The sequence below is a fragment of the Lynx rufus genome, unplaced genomic scaffold (genome assembly GCF_022079265.1).
Source record: "Lynx rufus isolate CCGP_SWC_20201006 ecotype Redwood Valley unplaced genomic scaffold, mLynRuf1.p SCAF_31, whole genome shotgun sequence".
NCBI classification, from domain to species: Eukaryota; Metazoa; Chordata; class Mammalia; order Carnivora; family Felidae; genus Lynx; species Lynx rufus.
In genome coordinates, this window is record NW_025814847.1 from 5,656,960 (window position 1) to 5,681,644 (window position 24,685).

The 24,685-nt window shown below is 49.8% G+C and overlaps 3 protein-coding genes across 11 annotated transcripts; all 3 read right to left on the reverse strand.

The window, feature by feature from the left end:
- Positions 1-111: 111 nt before the first annotated feature.
- On the reverse strand, positions 112-9,302 carry SNAPIN (SNAP associated protein). Of its 4 annotated transcripts, none has more exons than XM_047093019.1 (7): positions 8,928-9,302; positions 6,752-8,686; positions 3,838-4,002; positions 1,631-2,035; positions 1,375-1,421; positions 1,008-1,126; positions 112-702 (listed from the first exon to the last, which is right to left on the reverse strand). In XM_047093019.1, exons 2-7 carry the CDS (start codon positions 6,889-6,891, stop codon positions 601-603), a joined length of 978 nt encoding a protein of 325 aa, XP_046948975.1. In that variant the 5' UTR covers positions 6,892-8,686; positions 8,928-9,302; the 3' UTR covers positions 112-600. The 4 variants fall into 4 exon arrangements, with proteins under 4 accessions (XP_046948975.1, XP_046948976.1, XP_046948977.1 ...); XM_047093020.1 differs by having other exon boundaries at positions 6,752-7,634; positions 8,342-9,302; XM_047093021.1 differs by having other exon boundaries at positions 3,838-3,999; positions 6,752-9,066.
- A 442-nt stretch (positions 9,303-9,744) lies between these two features.
- On the reverse strand, positions 9,745-19,326 carry CHTOP (chromatin target of PRMT1). Of its 6 annotated transcripts, none has more exons than XM_047093027.1 (6): positions 19,048-19,318; positions 18,335-18,416; positions 16,621-16,774; positions 13,588-13,771; positions 12,635-12,772; positions 9,745-10,977 (listed from the first exon to the last, which is right to left on the reverse strand). In XM_047093027.1, the coding sequence occupies exons 2-6, from the start codon at positions 18,397-18,399 to the stop codon at positions 10,772-10,774; spliced, it is 747 nt and encodes a 248-aa protein (XP_046948983.1). In that variant the 5' UTR covers positions 18,400-18,416; positions 19,048-19,318; the 3' UTR covers positions 9,745-10,771. The 6 variants fall into 6 exon arrangements, with proteins under 6 accessions (XP_046948983.1, XP_046948979.1, XP_046948980.1 ...); XM_047093023.1 differs by having other exon boundaries at positions 13,588-13,774; XM_047093024.1 differs by lacking the exon at positions 19,048-19,318 and adding an exon at positions 18,810-18,931 and having other exon boundaries at positions 13,588-13,774.
- A 1,233-nt stretch (positions 19,327-20,559) lies between these two features.
- On the reverse strand, positions 20,560-24,464 carry S100A1 (S100 calcium binding protein A1). The gene is made up of 3 exons (XM_047092914.1): positions 24,364-24,464; positions 22,199-22,351; positions 20,560-20,865 (listed from the first exon to the last, which is right to left on the reverse strand). Exons 2-3 carry the CDS (start codon positions 22,337-22,339, stop codon positions 20,722-20,724), a joined length of 285 nt encoding a protein of 94 aa, XP_046948870.1. The 5' UTR covers positions 22,340-22,351; positions 24,364-24,464; the 3' UTR covers positions 20,560-20,721.
- Between the last annotated feature and the right edge of the window lie 221 nt (positions 24,465-24,685).

Below are 24,685 nucleotides of genomic sequence, written 5' to 3' on the forward strand. Positions count from 1 at the left end.
GGTATTTGAGTCTTCTCATTGTAAACACTAGATCACAATTTGAAGCTGTATCTGCATTAAAGTTTCTACAGAGATTCTTGGAACCTTTCCATATACCAAAGTAAACTAGAACACTGTTTAAGCATTTATTGAATGAAATGGTTCTACCAATACTGCTACTGTATTCAAGCCCAGTGCAATCAACAAAAGAGGGTAGACAGAGGTCATTACCTTGACTTTGCCTGCCCTTCAAATCCTCAGTGTAAACAAAGGAAAACAAGTCACAGGTAGAGGACATGCAATGGAGGAAGCCCCTCATTAACTAGGCTTGAAGGTAGAGGAGCTGGGCCTTGAGAATGTAGGTTTTAAAAAGGTAGAGTCCTCAGCCCATTCTTGGAAGCAAGAGCCATAATAAATCCTTTGGGATCATTAGTCCTGCTGTACACAGGTTTCTTTGGGCCCCATATAAGTGGGTAAGACTTAAGTGCTTCAGACAGAATCAACTGGGCTGCCTGTTTGATGTCCCAAGGTCTACAGGGAGTTCCTGGAGGAAGCAAGGCAGCTGGGGAAGAGTACTTGTGCTATTATGGGGCCAGGCATGAGCCCCATCTTCCGGCCTGTTTACTTGCTCGGGGAACCAGAAGGGTAAACTCCTGAATCCAGCATTGCCCTCCTGCGGGCTGTTTCCTTGGCAACACTGTGGTTTAGTCGCCTCAGCCGTTCCTACAAGACAAGATTTGGAATCCTAACTGCTCCGTGTAAAGCTTCAGAACGCCCTGTCCGCTAGATGCGGGAAAATACCCTGGCCTCGCTCCCTCTTGATGTAAGTCCTCTAAGGTGCGAAGAACATTAAATGAGGGCAGCTGGGTATGGAGAATGAAGATGATAAGATCTATTATGGCTGACACTGGTTGACAACTGTCTTTCCCCAAAGACTAAAAATCACAGTGACTTTAATGGTCATCCCTTGAAAATGAGAATACCCTGAGGACTTCTAAAGGATCACTGTTCGCAGGGAATTCCTTTACCTGCGCATTCTGCAGAATGTTGTTGACCAAGACAACTCGTCGCCGGGCATTAAGCAGCTTCTTGACATAGGGGTCGAGATCCAGGGCCACTTTCTGATCCTCGTTGATTCGGCACAGCTCTGGGGGATGGAAGTAAGCTGCAAACTAACACCTAATGGCTCCTCGTTCTTGGGGAAGGCAGGCTGGTAAGTGGGATGAAGACACGCCTGCACCCACATGGGCCGGTCACTAGAAACTTAGGGAAGCAGGAATCACTGGAGCCCTGATGTCCTGGAAGCACACGACACAAACCCACCCGGAGGTGGGCTAGACACGAGGTCCTAAAAACGAGCTGCAGGATCGCGGGAATGCAGGGATGCTTACTCACCAGTAGCCAAGTTGTCAATTTGCTCCCGGAGCTCTACCTGGCTCTCTCTGCAAAGAGTTACGAGGCCTACACGGTCAGTTCATGGGACTCAAAGAGCCGGCTCCCCTACAGGCTTCCCGAGACCTGAGCCAAGCCAGCCTAGGCCCGCAGCCTCCCGCCAGCCCCGCCCCTTCCGGACCTGGCCCCGCCCCTTCCCGGCGCCCCCTGCCTCCCACAGCCAAACCAAGAGGCCCCACCCCTCCCTTCCCTCTCGGACCTGACAGCGTGGACGTGAGAGTCCAGCTGCTGCACAGCCGGTCGCAGGAACTCGAGGAGCCCCTCGGCGAAGAGATCGCGGCCTGCGGGACCCGCCACGGGGGTCCCTGCCCCGGACACAGCGGCAGAACCAGCCCCAGCCATCGCGAGCAGCCCTTCCGCCGAGAACGTGCCGCGCGGGCCGCCGGGAACTGGAGCCGAGCTGAAGCGCGCCGCCAGGGGGCGCCCGGCAGAGCTGTGGGCGGGACCCAGCCGGGGGGCTTCTGGGAAACCGGGTTTCCGCCACTGCCGGCGGTTAGGCGGAGCTGTAGGTCCTCGGAGGCCCCAGAGGGTGCTGTTGGCGGGTGGGTCTCCAGCCTTCCGCGGGCCGGGAGGAACCATTTTGGGGGCGCCTATCTTTGGTTTTCTGCAAAGGTGGAAAATAAATGCTCGTCTCGTCAGTTGTGCACAGCCCTCTCCTGTTAATTTGATGAGAAAACCAGATTGTATTCCTAGTATAGGTTCCTGTTTCTAAATTTGAGAGTGTTTTTAAGGGCACTACGGTATGTATAAAACTGTAGGAATGGGGCGCCTGGCTGGCTCGACCAGGCTCTGTGCCGACAGCACGGAACCTGCTTGGGATTCTCTCTCTCTGCCCCTTCCCTGCTCACTCTCTCTCTCAAAATAAACATTAAAAAAAACAAAAACAAAAACAGCTGCACAGGACACTATCAAGTCTCAAAGGGAATGATTTTTTTTTTTTTTTTTTTTTTTAGAGGTTATGTATTTATTTTGAGAATGAATCCTAAGCAGGCCTCACACTGTCAGCACAGAGCTTGACACCGGGCTTGAACTCAACAAACCATGAGGTTGTGACTTGAGTCGAGATCAAGAGTCTGATGCTTAACCAACCAACTGAGCCACCCCGGTGCCTGGTAAAAGGAATGGAGTTCTGGCACATGCTCCCAGAGGGTGAACCTTGGAGACATCACGCTGGGAAAAATAAGCCAGAAACGAAGACACATACTGTCTGGTTACTACAGAAAGTGCCCAGAGCAGTCCAATTCATGGACATAAAATGTGGTTTCTTCTCTATCAGCACAGTGTTGCAGGGGCCGGAAGGAAAGGTGAATGAGGAGTTACTGTTTCATGGGTAGAGTCTCGGTATGGGATGATAAAAAAGTTCTAAAGAGGAGTAATGATGATGAACTTACTTAATGCCACTGACAAGTACACTTAAAAATGGTGAAAGTAGGTGCTCCTGGGTGCCTCAGTTGGTTAAGCACCTTGACTTCAGCTCAGGTTATGATTTCATGGTTCATGAGACTGAACCCCACATTGGGCTCTGCATGGACAGTGAGGAGCCTGCTTGGGATTCTCGGCCCCCACCCCCTCTCTCTCCCTGCCCCTCCCCCACTTGCTCTCTCTCAAAAAACAATGACAGTGGTAAATTTTATGTGCATTTTGCCACAGTAAAGCAAAATTTAAAGCCTACATGTGTTTTCATATTAAAAAAATTTTTTTAAATGTTTTTATTTATTTTCGAGAGAGAGCAAGCAGGGGAGGGGCAGAGAGAGAGGGAGACACAGAATCCGAAGCAGGCTCCAGGCTCTGAGCTGTCAGCACAGAGCCTGATGCAAGGCTTGAACCCATGAACCGTGAGATCATGACCTGAGCTGAAGTCAGATGCTTAACCCACTGAGCCACCCAGGCAGCCCCCCCCCCAAATTTTTTTTAGTGTTTATTTTTGGGAGAGAGACAGAGTGCGAGCGGGGGAGGGGCAGAGGGAGGGAGACAAAGAATCCCAAGCAGGCTCCAGACTTGGAGCTGTCAGCACAGAGCCTGATGCGGGGCTTGAACTCACAAGCTGTGAGATCATGACCCGAGCTGAAGTCGGACACTTAACCGACTGAGCCCCCCGGAAGCCACCCCCACACCCCCGAATTTTGTTTAATGTTTCTCTATTTTTGAGAGAGAGAGAAACAGAATGCCAGTGGAGGCAGGGCAGAGAGACAGAGGGAAACACGGAATCTGACGCAGGCTCCAGGCTCTGAGCTGTCAGCACAGAGCCCGACGTAGGGCTTGAACCCATGAGCCATGGGATCATGACCTGAGCTAAGTCAGACACTTAACCAACTGAACCATCCAGGCACCTGTGTTTTTTCCTTCCCTCAAAAAGCTTCCTTAGTTTTGTTGCATTTTTCATGCCTTTCCAGAGAGTCTACATACATGTCTTGAATTCTCAACATGAGGCCCAGTCTCTTAAGCTCCAGTGCGTTCCAGCGGCTCGCAGTCCTGTGGGCCGTGGGGTGCAGTGAGTGCAGAAGCGCTCTTGGACGGCAAAGGGGTCCCCGGACATAGATGGCACCAGAATGTTCAGCCTCGAGCTTCCTCCTCAGGAACAAAAGAGGAGGTGTTTAAATCGCTGTGGAGGAGTGGTGGTCCACAGCTGAAAACCCGAGGCCCCAAGTGTGATCCCTTTTAAAGCCTTGTACGCTTTTTGTCGTGTTGTCTTTGTCTTCCTGTATCTTTCCCTCTAGTGATCAGAGCTGAGAGTCTCAGGAGAGGCTGCAGGCTTATTATGGGAGTAAGCGACGGGAAGGGGTAACTCTGGTACCTGCAGCCCGCCCCAGAGTCAGGCCTTGTGAGGGGGAGCCCAGGGGATGGAGGGAGTGAGGACAGTGTTGAGGAGGAAAGGGAGAAAGGCCACATCCTTGAGGCCTGTGCTGTAGAGAGAGAGAAAAGGGCTGGCCGGGGCTGGGAAAGGAGGTTGGTGGCTCAATGTCTCTACAAGAAGCCCCCAAGTTAGGTCACAGTCCCTTCAGGTACATTTTTGAAGTAGGGTTGTGAAATTTGTAAAACAACAATCAAAAAGCCCCGGGACACTAGGTAAATGTGGATTTCAGATAAAAACAAAATTTCTCAATAGAAGTATTTTATCTGGTAACCCTACTTCAAAGGCTGGTTCTCTGGGAAAAATCACTCTGTGTTTTGCTTCTGTGCTTTCCTTCCCACTCTTATCACCTCCAGTCGGCACTTCTCTCTCCTGAGGGCCCTGCCACAGCCTCCTGACTGATCTTGCCTGCTGGCTCCCTCCCCTCCAGGTCAGTCTGCACTCTAGAATACCAGATTACGTAATAACCCTGCTCAGAGAATACACATGCTGAAAGGGACTTTGTTGTATTCATTCATTCATCTTCAAAGTAATCTCTACCCCCAATGTGGGGCTTGAACTCACCGCCCAGAGATCAAGAGTCACAGGCTCTACTGACTGAGCCAGCCAGGCACCCCGAAAGGGACTTTAGAATCCATGTTTCCACAGTTTCTTGGACACATCTGATGAGGTTTTTGGGGTGATAGTGGGGTTCATGGGGTTGGAGCCAACAGCCAAGAAAGAATTCTTAAAGACATCTTTGGTGCAAAAAAGGTGATTTGATTAAAGCACGGGGACAGAACCCGTGCGCAGGAAGAGCTGCCCTGGGACCATGAAGAGACACTGGTTATATATACTATGGAGCTGGGGGAGGTAAAGTCCAGGGGAAGTTTCTAGTGAGACTTTCATATGCTAAAGAAGGCTCGCAGGATATTGGCGGCCTTGCCTGTGGAGAGAAGGTTGTTTTCATTCTAGCAAAGCCATCAGCATTGAGACTGTAGGGAGTTCCTGGAAAAACGTTTTACTCTGCCAGCCTCAAGTATTTGTCAACGGGCTGCAGGTTATTAGGAAATTTAATTCTATCTGCCATTTTCTTCTGCTTTTGTTTCCCACATCAACGTCTGTAAGGGAGACCAGGCAAGGGACTTTTCGAGAGGAAAACCAAGGCCCAAGATGGGATTACTTATGTCAGGCCAAGTCACAAACCTGGGCTTCATACCTAACCTAATTGCAGTTTCAACCTCTCCCAGAAATGTAGTCTTAACTGGTCCGTCGGGAGTGTCTGGTCAGCACCCAAGGCAGTTTGTCACAAGGGCCCTCTCCAGCCTACAAAGGAGGGTGAGGTAATCTGCATGATAAGACCCCTCCCGCCTCCCCCTGGGGGAATTTCTTCGGGTTAGCCAACAGAGGAGAGAGAGGAGATGGGGGGAAACTAGAAAGATAAAGGCCTGCCTCCACGGCCTTCTCACGCTCCTCAGTGCCTCTGAGGTCAGAACTCCATTTTCAGCGTCTGACCCCTTGTAACAAGCAGGAGTCCTGGAGTCTACCCAGATCCTGGTCTGGCCAGGGAACCCACTCATGGGGCATGTGGGGACGGCAGCCCTCCAGAAGCACCAGTTGGGGAAAAAAGCTGGAATCTCAGACCTCATTGCCCGCTCCACCCCTTCCCACACCCATCCTGCTGCTTCCCCTTGGGCTATGCTACTGAAGCACTGTAGTAGGGCTCCCTAGACCATGTTCTGGGGGCCTCCCAGAAAGGGGAATGGATGAGGAAATCCATTAACTGGACCTCTCAGGCCCCCTTCCCGGTTAAAGCCCTCCTCCCCCAAGCAGGACCCTCTGAAAGCCCTGTCCCCCCTCCCCCCGCAGCTCCATACTGGGTGTGGGGGCGCAATTGGCCTGCTGGACCAAGGGCATGGTGGTTGTACCACCTGAGCCACTGCACCTTCTCCCTACAGAGCTTCCTCAGGACCTATCCCGGGACCCAGAGCCAGCAAGGAGGGGACAGTCAACCTAAGTACCGCTCAGGTGGTAGGGACATCAGGGGAGATCAGAGATTGGGAGGGGGAGTTCTTATGACCTACATCTCCTACAGCCTCTGTGGAAAAGCCAAGAACTGAAGGGCCACTGCTCCCGCTCTCTCTCTTTTAAAATAATAAGCACTAAAAAATAAAATAAAATAAAATAAAATAAAATAAAATAAAATAAAATAAAATAAAATAAAATAAAATAAAATAAAATAAAAGAGATGCTGAGAGTGAAGTATGTGTGGGAAGGGCACAGGACTTCCGTGCCCTCCAGGAGCACCATTCTCCCCAAATCCCTACGAGTTCACCAATCCTGAGGCTCCCTGAACCCCATCTTAGGGGTTCTGTAGAGGCTTCATGACACACGCTTGGTTGCTTAACTCATTGGCCGCTGGGGATGGATGGACCCTCTCCCCTCCCTGGAGGAACTTCCAGTCCCACCCTCCAGTCACTGAGTTCTTACCGGCCTGCATCCTTGTCACCTAGAGGCTTTCCGCAAGTCAATATTAACACAGCAAAAGACCCTTTATTGTCCTTCGTAATAGGAAACTTCCAGGTTTTAGCAGCTCTGTGCCAGGAACAGGATGAAGACCAAATATACATTTCTTGTTATAAACTACAAATACCACACCATGGATCTGTTTAAATCTTAGGCAGATAGTCACCTTATACTAAAGGGTAAAGAAATTCAATAAATCAAACCTCAATAGAGAATCTAGTGAATCCTTTAAAGAGGCTTCGTGAGGCCTGCCCTGCACCAGACCTGCTGGCCTGACCTGCCCTGCACAGGAAGAGGACCATGACTGAGTATTGCTAGCATCACAGGTCCCAGGGTCATCCTGGCCTGTCTCCACCCTCAGGGATCCCCCTATCTTGCCCTCCTTTGCCCCTGAGCATGTAGTCAAAGGCCCTCACGAGCCAGGGAACACTGCAGGCTGGAGAGCACACCCAAGCAGGAGTATAGGGTAGCCAGATGGCTCCTGGAACATCTCCCACAACCAGGTAAAAATGGGGAGATGGTGTCTGGGGAAGGTCAGAAATCAGACCATATACCCCCATTGTGGCCACTGCATCTGTTTGCGTATAGGGAGGGAGTGGACCCTTAAGAGGTCCCTGGAGCCCAGGGAAATGGAGGCTTGGGCTCCCTTGCTCTTCCCTCGTTGCCTGGAGAACCAGTGGGATAGGTATTGGGGCTTCACAGGGGACGGATGGGATAGCCCATGGGAAGAGGAACAGGGACGCAGAGGCCAGGCCCTCATCCCAGGTCCCAGCCTCTCTGGGCCCCACTTACCATGCTGGTCTGGGCTGTGTATTGGCTGGAGCTACCTGATGAGGCTCCAGGAAGCCTGTAAGAGGGGAGGTAGGTGCTGCTGTTTGGGCCTATGGAGGCCGGGGTCCTATGCTCAGCCAGAGCCTCTTGCCTGGAGGCCTGGCTCCTTCTAGGGCGTGGGGCCACGGGGAGTGGGCAGCAATGTCGCCACTGGTTCCAGACCAGGTGTCGTGGGATTGCTGCAGGGGAGGGGAACAGGGAGCCGCCGACGCCCTGCTTTCCCTCAGGTCCTTGCTCAGGCCAACAGACACTCAGACGTTAGAGGAAAGTGTCGAGGGTGTGGGCTTCTCCCCAGGTTCAGGCCCAGACCGCTCCAGGTACTGCACAAACCCAACAGCCCTGATGGCCTCCCAGCCCCCACCCTTGCTCCCTCTAACCCATCTGCATCTCCCACCAGCATTGTGTAAACCACCCCACAATTTACACGGCTCCCCACCACCCCAAGCTCTTTGGCGACAGACTGTGGGCTACCTGGTCGTATCAGTGGCGTCTCCCAACCCACCTCAGAGGTCCGCTGTACACTCATTCCCCAGCATGCACAACACTTTGAAGCCTCTGTTTGTATTTGTTGTTCCCTACACTTGGCATGTTCTTCCCCCTCCTGTCCCAAGGCCCTTCTAACAAATCACGCTTTTTTGGTGTCCACTTGGTGAGCCCTTGGTAGACGGGTGGCTGAAGGAGCTGGGCGGGATCTCCTTGTCCTTCTCTACCCTGGACACTCACCTGGGACTGAGGGTTGCAGAAGTGGGAACAGGGCTGAGGAGATGCTGGGAACCAGGGTGAGCAGCAAGGGGGCCTAGAGGGCCCAAGCCCAGTAGAGGAGTTCCTTTTGCCCACTGCTGGGAATGAACTCCTTCATGAGGTGGGAGGACAGCTACAGAGGGTCCGCGAAGACCCTCAAAGCGGCCTCCGGCACCAGGACGCCTCAGGGTTCCCTGACCACCAGGTCGGGCTGTGACATTTTCACAGTAAAGGTTCGCACAGATGCTGGTCTTAGCTCACTGCACTGCAGGCTGGGCAAGTGCAAGAGATGGGTGTAGAGGACATGGGGCAGGTCCTGACAGCCACCTGTGGGCAAGAGGAGCAGAGTCAGCAGAGTGGTGGGGTTGAAAGGACCCTGGGAAGGGGGCAGAAGAGGCTGACCTAGACCATCTCAGTGGGTTATGGGAGGGTGGGGGGTACACGGGGAGTGGTCCAAAAACACCAGAATGCTTTCCTCAGGGCAAGTGGTAGGTCAACAAAAAAGGCTGGGGAAAAATCCGAGAAGGGTCAACCAAGGTCGTGTGAAGAGGGTAAGGAACCTACTCACCCTGTAGTTCCCTTTCCTTCTTCACAAAGCTGTCCCGGAGGCCTTGAGAGGTGCCTGTTGTAACCAGTGGAGATGTTTGCAAAAAGTTGCCGCCCACTGCCAATCAGCACCTCCCTCACAGAGGTCTTGGGAGTCTGGGCTCCACCTAAGGGGTTACAACTGGCCTTGTGCACATAAAAGTGGTTTCCACCTCTTCCAAGGACAGGTTAGGAATACCTGTCCAAGCTAAAGACTTCCAATCTCACAGTTCATTCTTTAATATAAATATAAAGGGATCACAGTACACTCAGGTACCGTACCAGTTGGATTTTGCAAGCACAGTTGTGTCCTCCAACGCCACGTGGTTTTCTCATGTTCACACTTCTACAGGACTGACTAAAACCCCTTGCTTTACAACCCAGAGGCTAAGAAGCCCAGGACTCAAGCCCAGGCTGTCTTAACCAAAATTTCCTTCCCAGCTTGCCACATGCACAACCTCCCATTTTGGGAGCCAGGCACCTCAACGGCAGCTGGTTTGGTAGAACGTCGTTAGGTTCTTCTTTCCCAAGAGGACAGTCCAGAATATTGCCAAAGAACGTTGTGCTGGAGCTTCCTCTGGGACAAACAGGCTAGTACCCTGGTTAATCATTTTACCATAGGCTTACTCAGGGGGCAAATTCTTCACTTTCTGCCCCAAAGCCCTATCAGTACCTGCCGCCCCACCCTGATTTTAAGACAACTATGAAGAAAAGGACTCAACTCCACAAAGGGGCAGGTCAGAATATTGTTATACTGGCCACAGCATTTCAAAGAGTCCAATAATAGTAGTAGGCCTGGCTAGATTTGAGAACAATTTCTTGTTATGACGAACCAGAAATACAAGATTCCACGGAGAACTGGAACAGTTGACAGAATATAGTTGAACTTAATTAAACCTTCAAGGGAAATAAAAAAGAGGGTCAAACAAAGCCACTGAACGGAGAAGCCCAAGATTGGTTTGGGATAAACATAAGGATAACAGCCTTTCAGCGTGGGTACCTTCTGAGGCCTCCCAGAAGGGATCTGCCAGCATTCCATCCCCTTTTCTGAAGCATGTGCCAAATCAAATGGCTATTTCCTCTCCATTGCAGGTGTAAGCGAACCCAAAAGTATCTCTTTGGACAGGATACAAAGAGGAAAGTTTATACATCTAATTCCAGGGTAGAAAGTGCACACACCCGACCCAGCACACTCCTTATATGGTGTCAATGCCCACAGAAGTAACTTCAATCAAACCAGAGGCACTACCATGTGTAACCTATGTGGCCCTGCGGCTATGTCCGTGTTCCTAATTAACTACGCTAAAAATATCAATGTAGCAGAATGCATTTTTGAGCTCCAAATTTTCTCAACACTTTTAAGAGGCTATTAAATGTAGAACAGAATTGTTTCACAGAAACCTAGGCATTAAGAAGGAACACTGATGGGCTCTTACTAGGCCTTTTTCATGGGAACACAGAGATGAAATGTTAGAACGTCAGAGCATAGGGACAGGTGAAGGGAGGCAGAGGAGGAAGAGAGTGTTCTAGCCACAAGGCCACCACATTCATGTTCAAAGAGAAGTCAGAGCGATGGGGGTGGAGGAACAACCCAAACACAACCAAACAAAATCCAAGTCAGAGGAAAAAAGGGTTTCATACAACACAGTATCAAAAAAGTAAAAGGAACACACTAAAATGCACAAACTGGTGGCAAGTTAAGTCCATAGCCTATTGTGATAGGTCCTTCCAGCATCAATCAGGTGTCTTCTCCATCTGTTATTTCAAGGTTATTTACAGATGTGGTGACTTTTGAACAAGAGTCTCTCACAGGAGGGCGGGCAGGTTTCAATCATTGGTTTCTGGATCTGTTTGTGCCATATAAGCATCCAACTCGGCATCCAGGTGTCCTTTTGTTTTTGACATGTACGCATCCAACTGGTTGTCCAGCTGCTCCTTGGTCAGCACAGGGCGAGTGAGGGCACCTCTCCCTCGTCCACGGCCTCGGCCTCGGCCTCCAAAGCCCCCTCTTCCCCGACCTATCATACCCCGACCTGGCCCAAGGGGAAAAAAAGAAAACAGTTACAAGTAGGTTTAATGGGTGCTATGGCAAATGCCCCTTAGAGCAGTGGGGCCTAGCTGAGAAAGGCTGAAAGGGCAGGGCAAAGAGGAGAAATCTGGAAAAACAGGAAACACATTGGGTAGAAAGCAACACATGGAAAGCACACATAATGAATCCCTGTTTACATGCTCATCTCTAAATGCTATTTAAAGACTTTTTATTCTATTGACAAAAGTAACTGACAAGAGAATCTTAATCTCTCCTAAAACAAAGAAATTATCTAAAGTGTGAGGCCCACTAGAAGTTTATTAATTAAAATACATTATAGATAATCCCATTTAGTAAGACAGGGAAGAAGTAACAAGGGCACAGAGAAACGGAGGTGTAAGGCTAGACAATTTTTAAGGTAAGCCTTATTAGAGAGCTTTCTGGAAAATCAGCTCATCTCTCCTCAAACTTACTAAAACTAATGAGCTGACCCCACATCAGGAGACTGAGGAGTTACTATGACATAGGAACAATGTGAGAAGATGGGGAAAAATATTTATAGTAGTCCCAGCCACTTCTATCTCAGATTCTAATTGCCTTCTAACAATTATGGTTATCTGAGAGGTGGTTTCAATCCACTTAACAAAACATACACAGCTTTCTGAAAAGCTACTTTAGACCCCCCACCCACCCCTGTGATGTCAGAAACCAGGTCAAGATAATTTGGAAACATGCTATTTCATCCTGAAACCCAAAAGAGCTTGTACTTCACTCAGTGAGCCAAACATATTAATGGGAGAGAAGAAACTAAGCCCTTGGCTATCAAATTTCCTTTTCTAACAGTTATTGTCCTTTGGCAACTTCAAGGTCATAAATTATGGAAGACCCACCACACACTATAAAAGGACCAAAGCCGATATACACAGGGGCTACAGGAATAGATTTGCTCCCACCCTAGACAGGTGTTGTTGAGAGTTTTCCACTAAGCTCTGTATCAGAAAACTCCCCTGAGGTCTGGATTAACAACAGCAACACCATTAAATGCCTTTCCAGTCTGGGTCATGACGAGGTCACAAGACAAGTAGCACTAAATCTCAAAGGTAAGATTATCAACAAGAGTCAGTTAACTGACATGGTACCTTCTTGCTTTCTACCTTGATCAAAAAAGTCATCTGATTTCCTACAGACACAAACTTTACCTTGAATTTACTTGGCTTCAACATCAATACCCAGCTCCAATCTCACCATCCTTTTCCACTCTTTCATTTTTGTACATCTCCCTCTTCTTTATTCTTATCTTAGACTCAAAGTGGGGTTTTGAGCTATGGGATGGGGTGTGTGGTGGTGGGGCAAGGACAGAGAAAGGTAAAACCTCAAACTGACCATCTTGTCATTTTAACGATACAATTTAAATTTGCAAGAACCTGGAAAAAGACTGCATATGATCTGGCTCTGACATGTACCTGACTGGTTCTTAGACAACCCATGACAGACTTTTGCACTACCGCATGTGAATTTAGAAAGTAAGCCAGTTTCAAAAAACAAAACAAGACAAACAAATAAGCCTGCCTATGACTTGAAGCTGTGCAGAAAGGTGGCTCTGAGTTTTGAAGGGAGAGAAGTAAAAGGGAGCTATTCTCTGAAGTTGGTAGCTGACTAACCTCTACCACCGATTCCGCCACGACCCATAGCTCCACGCCCTAGGCCCCCTCTCCCAGGACCTCCACGACCTCGAACACCACCTCTTCTTAAGCCCATTCGGGGAGCTACGGCTCGTCCACCTCGGAGCAGGTTTTGACCTTGGAGAGGAGGCATACAATGTATATGCAGGTAAATCCAAGAGAGACAAAGTAGACTCTAACCAAAGGAAGGCGGTGAACGTTAAATGAGAGTTAATTCAGTTAATTTTTAGGTTGGGGGGGGGGCAAGCTGCACACCAAGTGTGAATTGATCAAGCTGCTCTTTATTCAATCAATTCAAAGTCTGACCACAAACCCATTTTGGGAAGAAGCTGGGAGTTAAGTTAATTAGTAAGTACATACAATAAATATCTACTGAATAATCAGACATGTGCCTAGCATTAAGGTAGATTTAAAAACCAATAATATGGTTCCTGCTCTCAATACGTTCTCACAAGGGACAAGAACAACATGGGGAACAGTGTTAACAGTGCCCAAAATGTAACATGTAGCTAAGTGCTATGGACCAACTTATCCTCTCTTTTTTCCAAATAGAACAGCGTGTTTCACTAGTACTGGGAACAAAGATAGTTAAGATACAGGCCAACAGACCAAAAATTTCTTAGATTTGACTTATTTCTAGAACTTGAATGTGCTTTTGATTTAAGCAGCAGCAGGGTGTTTCAAAATGGAATGGAGATGACATGAATTACCTGTTGTTACGCAGGTCATAGCCTCTCACCATTGCACATTATCAGAAAAGGAATGGTATCGATAAAAGACATGCAGCACTATTAAAAATACGTGATTTCAAAGGTTATTAATTATATTAATACAAATTCAGGCTTAAAGATGTTAAACAAATGTGTCCATAAGCAGCCCAAGAGAAAAGGGAAGGGGTAGGGCCCGACAATGTTCAAGTACACAGCACTGACCTCGGAGCGACATCCCGCCCCTAAGCAGGGTTCTGGTGGCACGTCCCCCTCGTAGTCCTCCTCTGGGCAAGCCTCTCTGGATTATGGGCAGGCCTCGTCCTCCGATTGCTCCCCTGGCCAGGGTCCCTATGGGTCGGCCTAACCGTGCCTGGATGTTACTCTTACCCAGGCGCTGCTTTAAGCTCTTCTGGAAGAAAAGGTGTTGGGGGATTGAGATCAAAAAAGCATTCCAGTGGCATCTAGCAACTCAAAGTGCAGAGAAAAAGAAGCAGTGAGATGGCTGTGTGCAGGGAGATAAACTTGCCGTAGGTGTCATATAAAGAACCTAATCCAGAAACTAGCCTTTGCCTCAGAACATGGTAGAAAAGAAGAATTCTGATCCAGAGCTTTTATGAAAGCTTGAGTATGGTCCCATGAAATTGGCATCAACACAAATTACCTCACTAGTTTGGCTACAGAAGCCATACGCCACTACATGAAATGTAAGTTTTAGTAAGAACTCTGTATTTCAAATCCTGGATTCTGTTTTTGAACCACAGGTCGACAATGATATGACTGGATTCATACTTGCCCAAGGACTACCACTGTCTTCAAAGGCTTACTCAAACACCAAATGAAGTTCATCACACTCTGGGAAAAATTTAAATTACAAGTTCATCTGAATTCTTGTCACTTAAAAACAAGATTTGATTTTTCAGTCAAAGAGGCCAGTGTGTTCCATTTTTCCTCTGAGTATCTATCTCCAGACGATCCACTTTTTACCTTAAGATGTAAATAAACACAAAAAAGTCAAACCTTTCCTTACATTTCTTAAATAGCCATTAATTTCATGTCTACCCTTGCAAACAGCTCCATTAAGCCAATACGATAACTTTTAATTCAAAATAAACATGTAACTCAACTGTATCTCCAGAGAGATAGCCAAACTTGTGTTGGAATTAAGACAGGTGAGCTATAATCACAAAACTAAAGGACATATTTGAGGACAAGGACATACTGCACATGGAGATATTCAATAATCTGTCCCTCAAAGAAAAACTATTAAGACCACATCTTAATAAGTTAAAAATCCTTCAAAAGAAAAGGATCCTTCAAATCCTTCAAAACTGTGTAGCCTTGAACACAACCAAGGCCCCAGCAAACCTGTTTTCCCACAAAACCATTAGCCAATAGGAATGAAAATAAATTCTGTATGTCCTCCTGCTTCACCCATAAATGACTACCAATGATTTTTTTATTAGCTTTCTAGCACAAGATAATAAGCTAAACAAAGGGGCAGTTTCTGAACATTATGCACTTAGGCATAACTGACCTTAAGAGCCTGTCGTGTCACCCTGACAGCACACAATTAGGAAGTCAGGACTTCATTCATTTTCCAAATCTCTTATGTTCAGTGATTCTGAGCATATTCCCCCCCAAAATCTGTGCTTTAGTGGGGAATGCACAGTGCTTACAAGTCCTCCCTTCTTAATCCTTAGCTGCCAGCCAATACTGGACTCTAACAGACAGGAAGCTTAAGGATGTCAACTATACCACCTAGTTTTCACTCTACAGCTGTGCTCTACGCTAAGGTGGCCACTAGCCACACGTGGCTATTTCAGTTACAAGTAAATAAAATTTTAAAAGCTCCTCAGTTACACCAGCCACATTTTGAGTACTCAGTAGTCACACACGGCTAGGGGCTATCATACTGGACAGCAGATAAAGAATATTTCTATCACTGTGTAAGGTTCTATTGGTCAGCTCTACTCCAGAGGCTGCTTTCTGCACAGCTACATTTAAAGCTTCTTCTTGGGGCACTCAGTCAGTTGAGCGCCCAGCTCTTGATTTCATTTCAGCTCAGGTCATGATCTCAGAATCTGGGAGTTCGAGCCCAGCATCTGGCTCCGCGCTGAACGTGAAGTCCGCTTAAGATTCTCTCTCCCCTGCTCACATACACTCTCTTAACCAAAAAAAAAAAAAAAAAAAAGAACAGAAAAAAGAAAAGAAAAAAGTTTCTTGAAAGGTCTTCTGGAATGATCTGTCAGGGGCTTATCTTCAGCAATTTATAATACCTACTCTCGGAAAATGGTGGTGCCTTTTTTTTTATGGCTTTCCTAAGTCAGGGACAAAATATAAGAACTCCCAAGGCTTAAGGTAGCTGAAGCAGAAGGCCTTGTTTATTTTTGGTCAGTGAGCCCAACAGTTCAGGGTGGGGGTGGGAGGGTGTTATATTTAACTGCTGAATTTATGCACAGCCATGCAGCGCTACCAGTTAAAGTCCTTACAGTTGCATGGCATCGCCCTCCAGACGCCCAGCCACAGCTTGGACATATCCTTCCACAGCCACTCTCCGGACTCGCATATAAAGTCTATGAATAATAAAGAGCAGGTTTTATTTCAGGTCTGAACAGAATTCTCTCTTACTGGTAATTTGAAAGAGAACCCACTTATTCTTTAAGTACTCAGTGCTCTCACTCTATTTTACTGACAAAACTTTAGGTGCTGTGGAGATGAAGGCCACCCTATTCTTTCTATATTTTAGCACTGAAAACGTCTGATTAAGGCTGTTCAGACTTCCTGTGCTAGGAGAAAAAAATAAAGTTATTTCCATAATTTGTAACTCATTTAACAGGGAATAAAGGATTTTCTGAGATCATCTAAAACAAATCAAAAATTTTTTTCTATTTTTTGGCTTCAAACAAAAGACGTTTATTCTCTCACAGTTCTGGAGGCTACAAAACCCAAAATTTCTTTGTGGTAAAATCCAGCAAATCTACTTTAAGGCCAAAGGATCAGGAAAAAAGAGATCAATACTCATTGATAACATAGACACAGGTCATACTGATGGCAAACTACCTAAAAGAGAAAGACAAGAAGTTACTTATTGGTACCTGCTAAAATGGGAATTCTCTGAACTTCTCTTTCCTCCAGAGAAGTTTCTGCGTTTGCCCTGAGCCACCTTGCAATCATCCATCATGTCCTGACAGCCTCAGTGGACTGCCTGACAGAGATCACCAGCTGCTTCTGGAGCATTATGACCCATCCTCTCACCTGCTTAAGTTTTAATGCTGCCTGGACAGAGGGTCTATTCTCCATCTGCTGGGCCAGTCTTCTGTTTCTGGCACTGGCTAGCTGCTGTTGTTGCTGCATCGAAGCCCGAATATTCACTGGCATCGGCTGTTTGTTCTTCAGCATATTAGTAAAGCTTCAAGGTCGAACAAAATGGATGTTTAAATAAAAGCTTTATTACAAAACATTTATTGGCATTTTCATGGCTTGCTAGACCAGGAGCTCCAGATCCCACGAACTTTTAAGTAAAGTGGTACACTTAGATCAAGGCTGACGTGGGTTAAAGACTCCTCTGCTTCCACAAACTTGCAAGAATCAGAAACTTAGAAATGCAGCTAAGTGCAGCACATTCAATCAAAAAAGATAACAAGGGCTCAGGCTTTTAGAGAGGTGGAAGATATGAAAAACACGCAATAAGCAGATATGATGACAACAAAAGACAGAAAATGTGGTTTCAAAGACAAACAAAGAAAGCCAAAATGTTGGGGGAACCTGAGGGTGCACTGTAAGAACAAACGTAAGGAAGGACTAGAGCACCTCACAGACCAGAGAATTAGCACCCCCATATAAATCACAGGAGTGTAACATACTTTCTTAATAACATGTAATATGTAAATATGGAGAATAACATGTAAATATGTAACTTAATAACATGTAAATATGGAGAATCAGTGTGTATCACACCCTAAGATATAAGCAGCACATATGCTTCGGAAAAGGCAAAAATAAACGTCAATTAAATCTTTTAGTGATCTAACATCAACTTAATAAAATCATTGGTCCGACTTTAGCTCAGGTCACGATCTCACAGTTCGTGGGCTCGAGCCCCATGTTGGGCTCTGTGCTGACAACTCAGAGCCTGGAACCTGCTTCAGACTCTAGGTCTCCCTTTCTCTCTGGCCCTCCCCCCACTTGCTCTGTCTCTCTCCATTTCGAAAATAACAAACATTAAAAAATAAAAAATAAAGTCATTGGTCAAAGGCAGTCAATAAAGAGCTCTCAGAGACAGAAACTGCTTTAAGTACCTTAACTTCTCTTAGGCTTAAATGATTACTTTTCCTGATTCCAAGTGATTGCTTCTGAGAAAACCAAGATTAATTTAGTCACCGAACAGCTTGTGAAGACACTCTTCTATTATCCCTGTCGAAGTAAGTTTAATGGAATGAAAAAGAACAACACTTAACTGTAAAGGAATCTAACACAAAAACAAACTAAAAGCAGTATCGACAGAAAGAGAAATGGAGCAAAGCAAGTGCCTCTTACAAGGCCCAAGAATGGCATTCGAGGGCCTTCGGACATTCCACAGCTTGCTGCCTGCCTCTTACAGACCAGACACAACGCTGCCGGCCTCGGACGGGGCAGCAAGCCCAGTGCAGCCACGGTACCATGCTACCGAGCTGCACCACCCCTGTATCAATGTAAAAAATGTGAAGAGAGAGAGGGTGTGAGGAGTCTTCTTAAAATACATCCCACCAGAGAAATATTTCAGACAGCTTAACATAAAAATCTACTGACAAGGGGTTTTGAAACAACCGCCCAATTTGTTTTGTGTACCACGTAAGATGCAACTAAACACAGAGGTCTGTAGCCTTCTGTTGGTATTTAGTTTAAAATTGGTTTTTGTGCCTTGGACCCCAGGGCCAACTTAAGTAATGTTTTCTTATGAACGAGCTGAAGTTGCTGTTGGCTGCCTCACCGCTCATTTAGAGACATCTTGGTGGTGCTTTTTAGCACAACTTTCGGCGCTGACTGTGCAGCCATCTTCAAATCCCGAGAATCTACAAAGGACAATAGGCAGAATGAGCAAGTCAGGAAAAGGACCTCCTCATTTCTACAGGCGTCAAGGGCTTCACCCAACAGCGAATGAAAAGAAAAGGCCTGTATCAACGGCGATGGAAGAGCCCACCAAAACGCGTATCGGGCGCTTAAGTCTACACCATAGTTACCGCAAACCGCTACATCTCGAGGCCACAGGAAAGTGTCTTCCCAAACCCCCAAGATGGCAGACGCACGCCAAGCTGGGCAAGCTGAGGGGGGCTAAGCGCATCCAGGACAGTCCTCCTCAACCTCGGCTGCAGGGAGCTGCTCACCCTCCCCAAGCAGACCCCGATCGCCGGCGGCCAGGTCCGCGGCCAGCGGCGGGGAGGGAGGGCTGGCCAGGCGCTCCTCACCGGCAGCCAACGCGGAGAACCATGACGCAGGCAAAGCCGTCTGGAAACTGGCTTCCGACTCCACACCCAGGCGGGAGCCCTCGCGAGAGCCGGGCGGGAGGAGCAGGGAAGGCCTCCCGAACCCGCGGCCGCCCGCGGCCGCCTCGACGCTCCGACGCCCCCTCACCGCCCAGTCAGGGCCGCCGGCCCAGGCCCCGCCCCCCGGGGCCTCCCGGGCCGCCCCGCCGCGGAAACGCACCGAAGGAAACGGACGCCAGTGCGCCTCCCGGGGCAGCCACCACGCCTGCGGCGCGCGGGCCGGGGTCCGGCCGAACCTGAGCTGACTGGGTGGGCGGTTGGTTAGAGGTGTAAGCGGTAGGTCGCTAGGTTAGCTCGTTGTAGCCGGGCGGCTGTCTGGTCGGCCGGTCCGCCTGCTCGCCCGGCCAGCCCTTTCCTGCCTTGAGTCTGTGCCACCACAGCCGCCGTCGCCGCCGCCGCCTCCCGCTCGCTGCCCAAAACAAAATGGCCGCCACGCCCAGAGCCGAGTGGGACCGGCTAAAATGGCGTCGACGCAATTACGTATGACGCCGGATCCGCGCACAGCTAGGGGGCGAGAAGGTTTGCGCTACGCCTGCGCGGGGATTGGGGCGGAGCCCTAGGGAGAAGACAGGTCCTTAGCCAAGCGGTGGCCGAGGTGCTCTCTGCTCCGCCCACGGAGGGGCGTGGCCAGTGGTTGCTGTCGGGGATCGTCAGGGCGTTACGACCGCGGCCGCGCGGTTGTGTTCTGGTCCGCTGGCGGAGGTTCGGCCTCCCGGGCGAAGGTGGTTGTGTTTCCTTGCGGCGCCCCAACCCTGGCCGAGGCAGACCCTGTAAAACTGTTTAGTGGGGTTTGCCATCTCCCTCCCTGTTGGGGGGGCTGCCGCGAGCCGGGAGAGCGTGGTGGGGGTGGGGGGGAGGCACCAGTACCCTGCGCTCCTGTCTCTTCCAGAACGTCGTTAGTTCTCCCGGCGGTGTCTGCGTCCAGCTCCCCCTCCCACGCCCTCTCCGCCTGTCAGTCATCCGCATTTTGATGCAGACCTACCTGCGTTGGATTTTTCTTATGCCCAGGGATGCAATAGAAATACTCGCACGTTTGGGACGCCTGGGTAACTCAGCCAGTTGAGCTGGCACTCTTGATATCAGCTCAGGTCATGATCCCAGTGCTGTGGGATCCAGCCGGCTTCCGGCTCTGGGCTGAGCGTGGAGCCTGCTTGGGATTCTCTCCTTCTCTCTGCCCCTCTCCCCAGCTCGCCCCCCCCCCCCATAAAAATAAATGTTTTAAGAATGAGCGAATGAACACATCTTCAACCCTTCTCCACATACGTGCTTCAGGATGCTTTCGTTTTCATTCCTAGCATTTACGTGCATGTGTTTAATGGCCTGGCATCCTGGGCTTTACCTATGAGAGGGTGAGGGTCGTGTTTGTTTTGTTCACTACTACGTCCCCAGTTCCTACACGATGCCTAGCATATGGTAGGTCCGCAGTAGATATTCTTTGGAGATTGAAGGGAAATTCTTCTGGCTTTCTGGCTGAGAAGCTGAAGTCTCCTACATCTGCAGCTGGAACCTTGAGTGCCCGCCTTCCTACGCCTTGAGCAATCCTCAGCTAGGAAGATGTAATGTTTCCTTGACCTCTCTCCGAGTAAGATCCCTTCCCAAATAAGGTGAATTGGGAGTGAGGTACCTTGACTTTCTCACTCACTTCCAGACTGCAAAGGAGACACACGGCAGCTGGCGAGAGAAGAGCCTTTAATTAAAGATGAGTTGCAGGCCGGGCCCACTACTCTTGCGCCCTCGGTGGAGGGTGGACAAGGGTAGGAGAGTAGGAAGGGAAAAATGGGGTAAGGGGGAAGCAGGGAGAAGGGGAAGGGCGCTGCCCCCTGGGGCTGTCTGCTCAACTGTTCTCCCAGAAAAAGTTGTTACAGGCCACTGTGAGGGCAGCCACCAGCACCACATACTCTTGGAAGTCCACCTCCCCATCTCCATTCTCGTCTAGCTCTTTCATCACCTTGTCCACAGCGTCTGCATCCTTCTGGGCCTGTGGAGGGGGGAGATGGAGAGGTAGGTATAGAGAGAGGGGACTAGTACTGAATGAGGGGCAAGAGGGGTGGTTGATTGGGAAGAAGGAGGCAGAGATGAACAAGAGGGAGAACTACATCTCATTATGGGATTCTTCTGAGTCACTCTTCAAAACACACTTGTGGCCTCCTGTTGGCTACAGAATAAGCTTCTTTTTTTTTTTAAATTTTTTTTTTTTTCAACGTTTATTTATTTTTGGGACAGAGAGAGACAGAGCATGAACAGGGGAGGGGCAGAGAGAGAGGGAGACACAGAATCGGAAACAGGCTCCAGGCTCTGAGCCATCAGCCCAGAGCCCGACGCGGGGCTTGAACCCACGGACTGCGAGATCGTGACCTGGCTGAAGTCGGACGCTTAACCGACTGCGCCACCCAGGCGCCCCCAGAATAAGCTTCTTAATGAGGCAGAGTAATAACAACATCAGTTACCGTAGGTTTGGTGCCTAGGATGCAACAAGCTTTCCAAGCATTGTCTAATTGTAAGGCAAATAGTATGAGGCAGGTTTCATTATTCCCCTACTAGAGAAGAAAGAAATTAACACTTGGTGGCTAAAGAATGTTCCCAAGTCACACAGCTAGAAGCTGCCAGAGTCAGAATTGGAACCCAGGCCTAATAAAATCTCAAAGCTGGTTGACTTTCTACTGGCTTCTTTACCATATAAGCCCCTGTTAGCATTTGCAGCCTACTCTTCTGCACCCTTCACTCGGGTCAAAACCACTGAGCATGCTCCATATTCTTTTTTCTTCCATGCTTCTGTTCATGCAGATACCTCCTAAAATGTCTACATTCGCCCTGATAATATTCCAGTGGAAATCTGTGGCTCAAGTACCACCTCTTTGGAGGAGCCCACTTCAGTCAGGTTACTATTCCCCAGAATCCTTTCTGGCAATTCTGTTAAAGCTCTGAGTACTTCCTGAATGGTTGGCCCGAGACTTCACGGGGACGGGGATCTCGTTGCCTCCTGTCAGCGGACGGGGGCCTCTTTTGGTCCTCCAACTCTGCTGTCTCCTGAACATTTCACTTCCTGGTGTTCATGGTTTACTTTCATGTGTCAGTGTTTCCCTTCTAGACTGTGAGCCTTGTTATTGATGCATCTGCATAGGTCCTAGCACTTAACAGGTGATTAATAAGTTAGGGTATTTTTGTCTTGAGCCTGGAGGGGTAGGGAAGCCTGGAAAAACCCAGGAGAGAAGTCTGGGAGAGGAAGGAGACAACTGGGCTGTGTTGGGAAGATGGAAGGGAGGTGTCCCTCCACCCCTCACCCACTCCACCCTGTACCCCACTCTGCTTACGTCCAGGAAGCCAGAGAGCTCGGTCTGCAGCAGCTCTTTTAGCTCCTTCTTGCTCAGCTTGTACTTGTCTCCCTCCTTGCCCGAGTGGGCGTGGAACACGTTGATGAGAGTCTCCATCGCCGTCTCCAGCTCTGAGCCCATTGTGCAGCTCACCTACCCACCCCCACCACGGAAGGAAGTTAGGGACCATGCTTCAGGCTATCTGGAGTCAGGGTGAGGGGAGCCCTCAGCCTAGCCCTGGTCCCACACCTGAAATAGCCACGAGATCAGAGCCACACCACAGTTTATCTTTCACTGAGATTTTATGACATGGCAACCTAACAGACCTGAATCTAGACTTGCTCTCTGTGTCCCTCAGTCCATATCCCAGCCAGAGGTAGTCAGTGTTTGGGGCACGAAGACAGAGCAGCCGTGGCTGGCTCTAGAGGCCTGCGGTGGACTCTGGTGGTTCCTGGCTGCCTGGGCAGACACCGAGAAGGGTGGGGCAGGCAGGCAGGGATGGTCACAGGACCCTGCCAAGCTGCCTCTGGCTCTATTTTTACCCTGCTATGCCTGAAGCTCTGCTGTTGAGGGTGGTGGGCTGCACCCCCCTCTACGGCCTTGACTGCTGCCTACCCCTAACAAGGAGTCCGTCTGGTGCCCTCAGTCAGCCTGACGGGAGAGAGTGGTGGCCCGCGTGGCTGGCCCAAGGCTTCATGGGGAGGGGGGATCTCACTGCCTCTGAGTTTCCTATTGGCAGACTGGGACCTCTTTCGGTCCTTCGACTCTGCTCTCTCCTGAACATGTCACTTCAGCTTCCCTGGGGTGCATCTCCATGGCCTCTAGTTTGGTTTCTCTTCCTTCTCTGCAGAATCAGGCCTCCCATCGGGTGATGGTGGGAAGGGAGAAGAAATGTGGACCGTTTCCCCAGAGCCAGGGCTCCCAGGGAGGGGGGAGGAGACCTCCGGGGCTTCATCCCTGCTCCTGCCTACTTACTCCCACCCCTAGGCCCGGCCTGGATGAGGTGAGGACAGTGACAGCTGGCAGAATAGGGCTGGTAAATGTTGGGGGCTGGGAGTAAACAGCTGAGTGCATCCTCTGAATTCAAGGGACTGGAGAGAAGGAAGAAAAAAATGGAGGGGTTTGTCGAGGAGAGGGGGCCAACCCAGGAGGCCTCTTTCTTTTGGCCTTAGGATGGTCAGCCCCTCCACAGCCTCAGGGGGCAGCTCAGGTGTCTGAGATCAGGTGTCCTTGTCCTTCCTCAGGCCTAAGGGGCTGAACAATGGGCCCTGATCGAATGACATTCCAGCTTTACAATGGGGACCTTGTGAGTGTCACCTGAACTCTGGGCATGAGAAGCAGTTGTCACAGAGACATGGGGGAGATGGAACCCAAGCTGGGGCTGATGGAGGGGATAAGGGGCGCGTGTGTGGGAGGGCTCTTGGTGGCTCAGTTATTGGCCCATCCAGGAGGGGCACTTAGAGGTTGCCTGGAGCCCTTGAGGAGCCAGGGATGTTATGCAGGGGCCATTCGGAGAGGACTTTGGCAGGGAGTGGGCAGACGGGAAGACAAAGGGAAAGACTTGAAGGAGAGAGAAGTCTGGAAGTCTGGGCCAAGGAAGGAGGAGGAGACAGAGGGGGTCATGTGAAAGGAGAGTTGGGAATGGGTAGAGTACCCTAATGCCCTCTCCTCCTGATACGTCACGGCCCATGCTCTCCTACCCCGCGGCTTCGCTGGGACCCGGGCTCTTGGCAAGGCTGCGTGCCGGTGGGGGTGGGGGTGGGGGCAGAAACAGCAGTCCCATTTGCTTTCTGAGCCTCCTGGAAGCAAAGTGGGAGCTGGGTCCCCTCCGCAGGTCCTGGGAGATCCAGGGAACCTTGGGAAAGCACTCTGAGGGCGCTAGTAGGAGAACTTGATCTCCTGGAAGCTTCCTCCTTCCCTGAGGACCACCACAGACCTCCCTCTGAACTTGACTGGCTTCCCTGTGCTACTGTCTAAACCCTGTCTCCCCCAAATCCCAAACTGCTGTCGCGGGAGCCCCTCCCACACGCTCAGTGCACCCCAATGCTGTTGCCCCTACAATGCTGTTGCCCCAATACTGTTGCTGTTCAGGAGCTCTGCTGAAGTCCCCTTTCCCCCCAAGCTGGCCACAGCAGGGACCCAGTGCAGAGGGAGCAGATACTCACTGTCAGCCTTGACCTGAGGTGGGAGCAGGTTCTGGACAGACAGACCAGTCTGCAAATGTGGCTACCAGAGCTGTGTGGGGAGACCTGTGTTCGGTCCCTCCCCCGCGGCCCCCCCTCCCCGCCAGCTCCACCCCTTCACAGACAGACACCCCGCTGGGGCGAGGGGCCAGGAGTGGACAGAGGCGCCCTCTGTCTCCAGGGCTGGAACAGGCCGCCCTGTGTCCTCTTTTCCAGCCTCGGGCGCCTCCCCCGGCTCCTGGGCCCCAGGGAGGTGGGAAAGGTCCTGGGAGGGTCACGGAGAGGCCTCTCACCACCACTGCGT

Bases quoted from the DNA above. Each gene is read 5' to 3' on its own strand.
- S100A1 (XM_047092914.1), bottom strand. From the start codon at position 22,339: ATGGGCTCAGAGCTGGAGACGGCGATGGAGACTCTCATCAACGTGTTC. The intron at 20,866-22,198 runs GTAAGCAGAGTG...CCCCCTCCACAG, and splicing joins AGCTCTCTGGCTTCCTGGAC to GCCCAGAAGGATGCAGACGC.
- SNAPIN (XM_047093019.1), bottom strand. From the start codon at position 6,891: ATGTATATTTGGTCTTCATCCTGTTCCTGGCACAGAGCTGCTAAAACC. The intron at 1,422-1,630 runs GTCCGAGAGGGA...AACTCTTTGCAG, and splicing joins TCTCACGTCCACGCTGTCAG to AGAGAGCCAGGTAGAGCTCC. The intron at 1,127-1,374 runs GTGAGTAAGCAT...TCCATCCCCCAG, and splicing joins AATTGACAACTTGGCTACTG to AGCTGTGCCGAATCAACGAG.
- CHTOP (XM_047093023.1), bottom strand. From the start codon at position 18,399: ATGGCTGCACAGTCAGCGCCGAAAGTTGTGCTAAAAAGCACCACCAAG. The intron at 16,775-18,334 runs GTGAGGCAGCCA...TCGACCTTGAAG, and splicing joins AAGATGTCTCTAAATGAGCG to CTTTACTAATATGCTGAAGA. The intron at 12,773-13,587 runs GTCAGTGCTGTG...CTCCTCTCCAAG, and splicing joins GGGCGGGATGTCGCTCCGAG to GTCAAAACCTGCTCCGAGGT.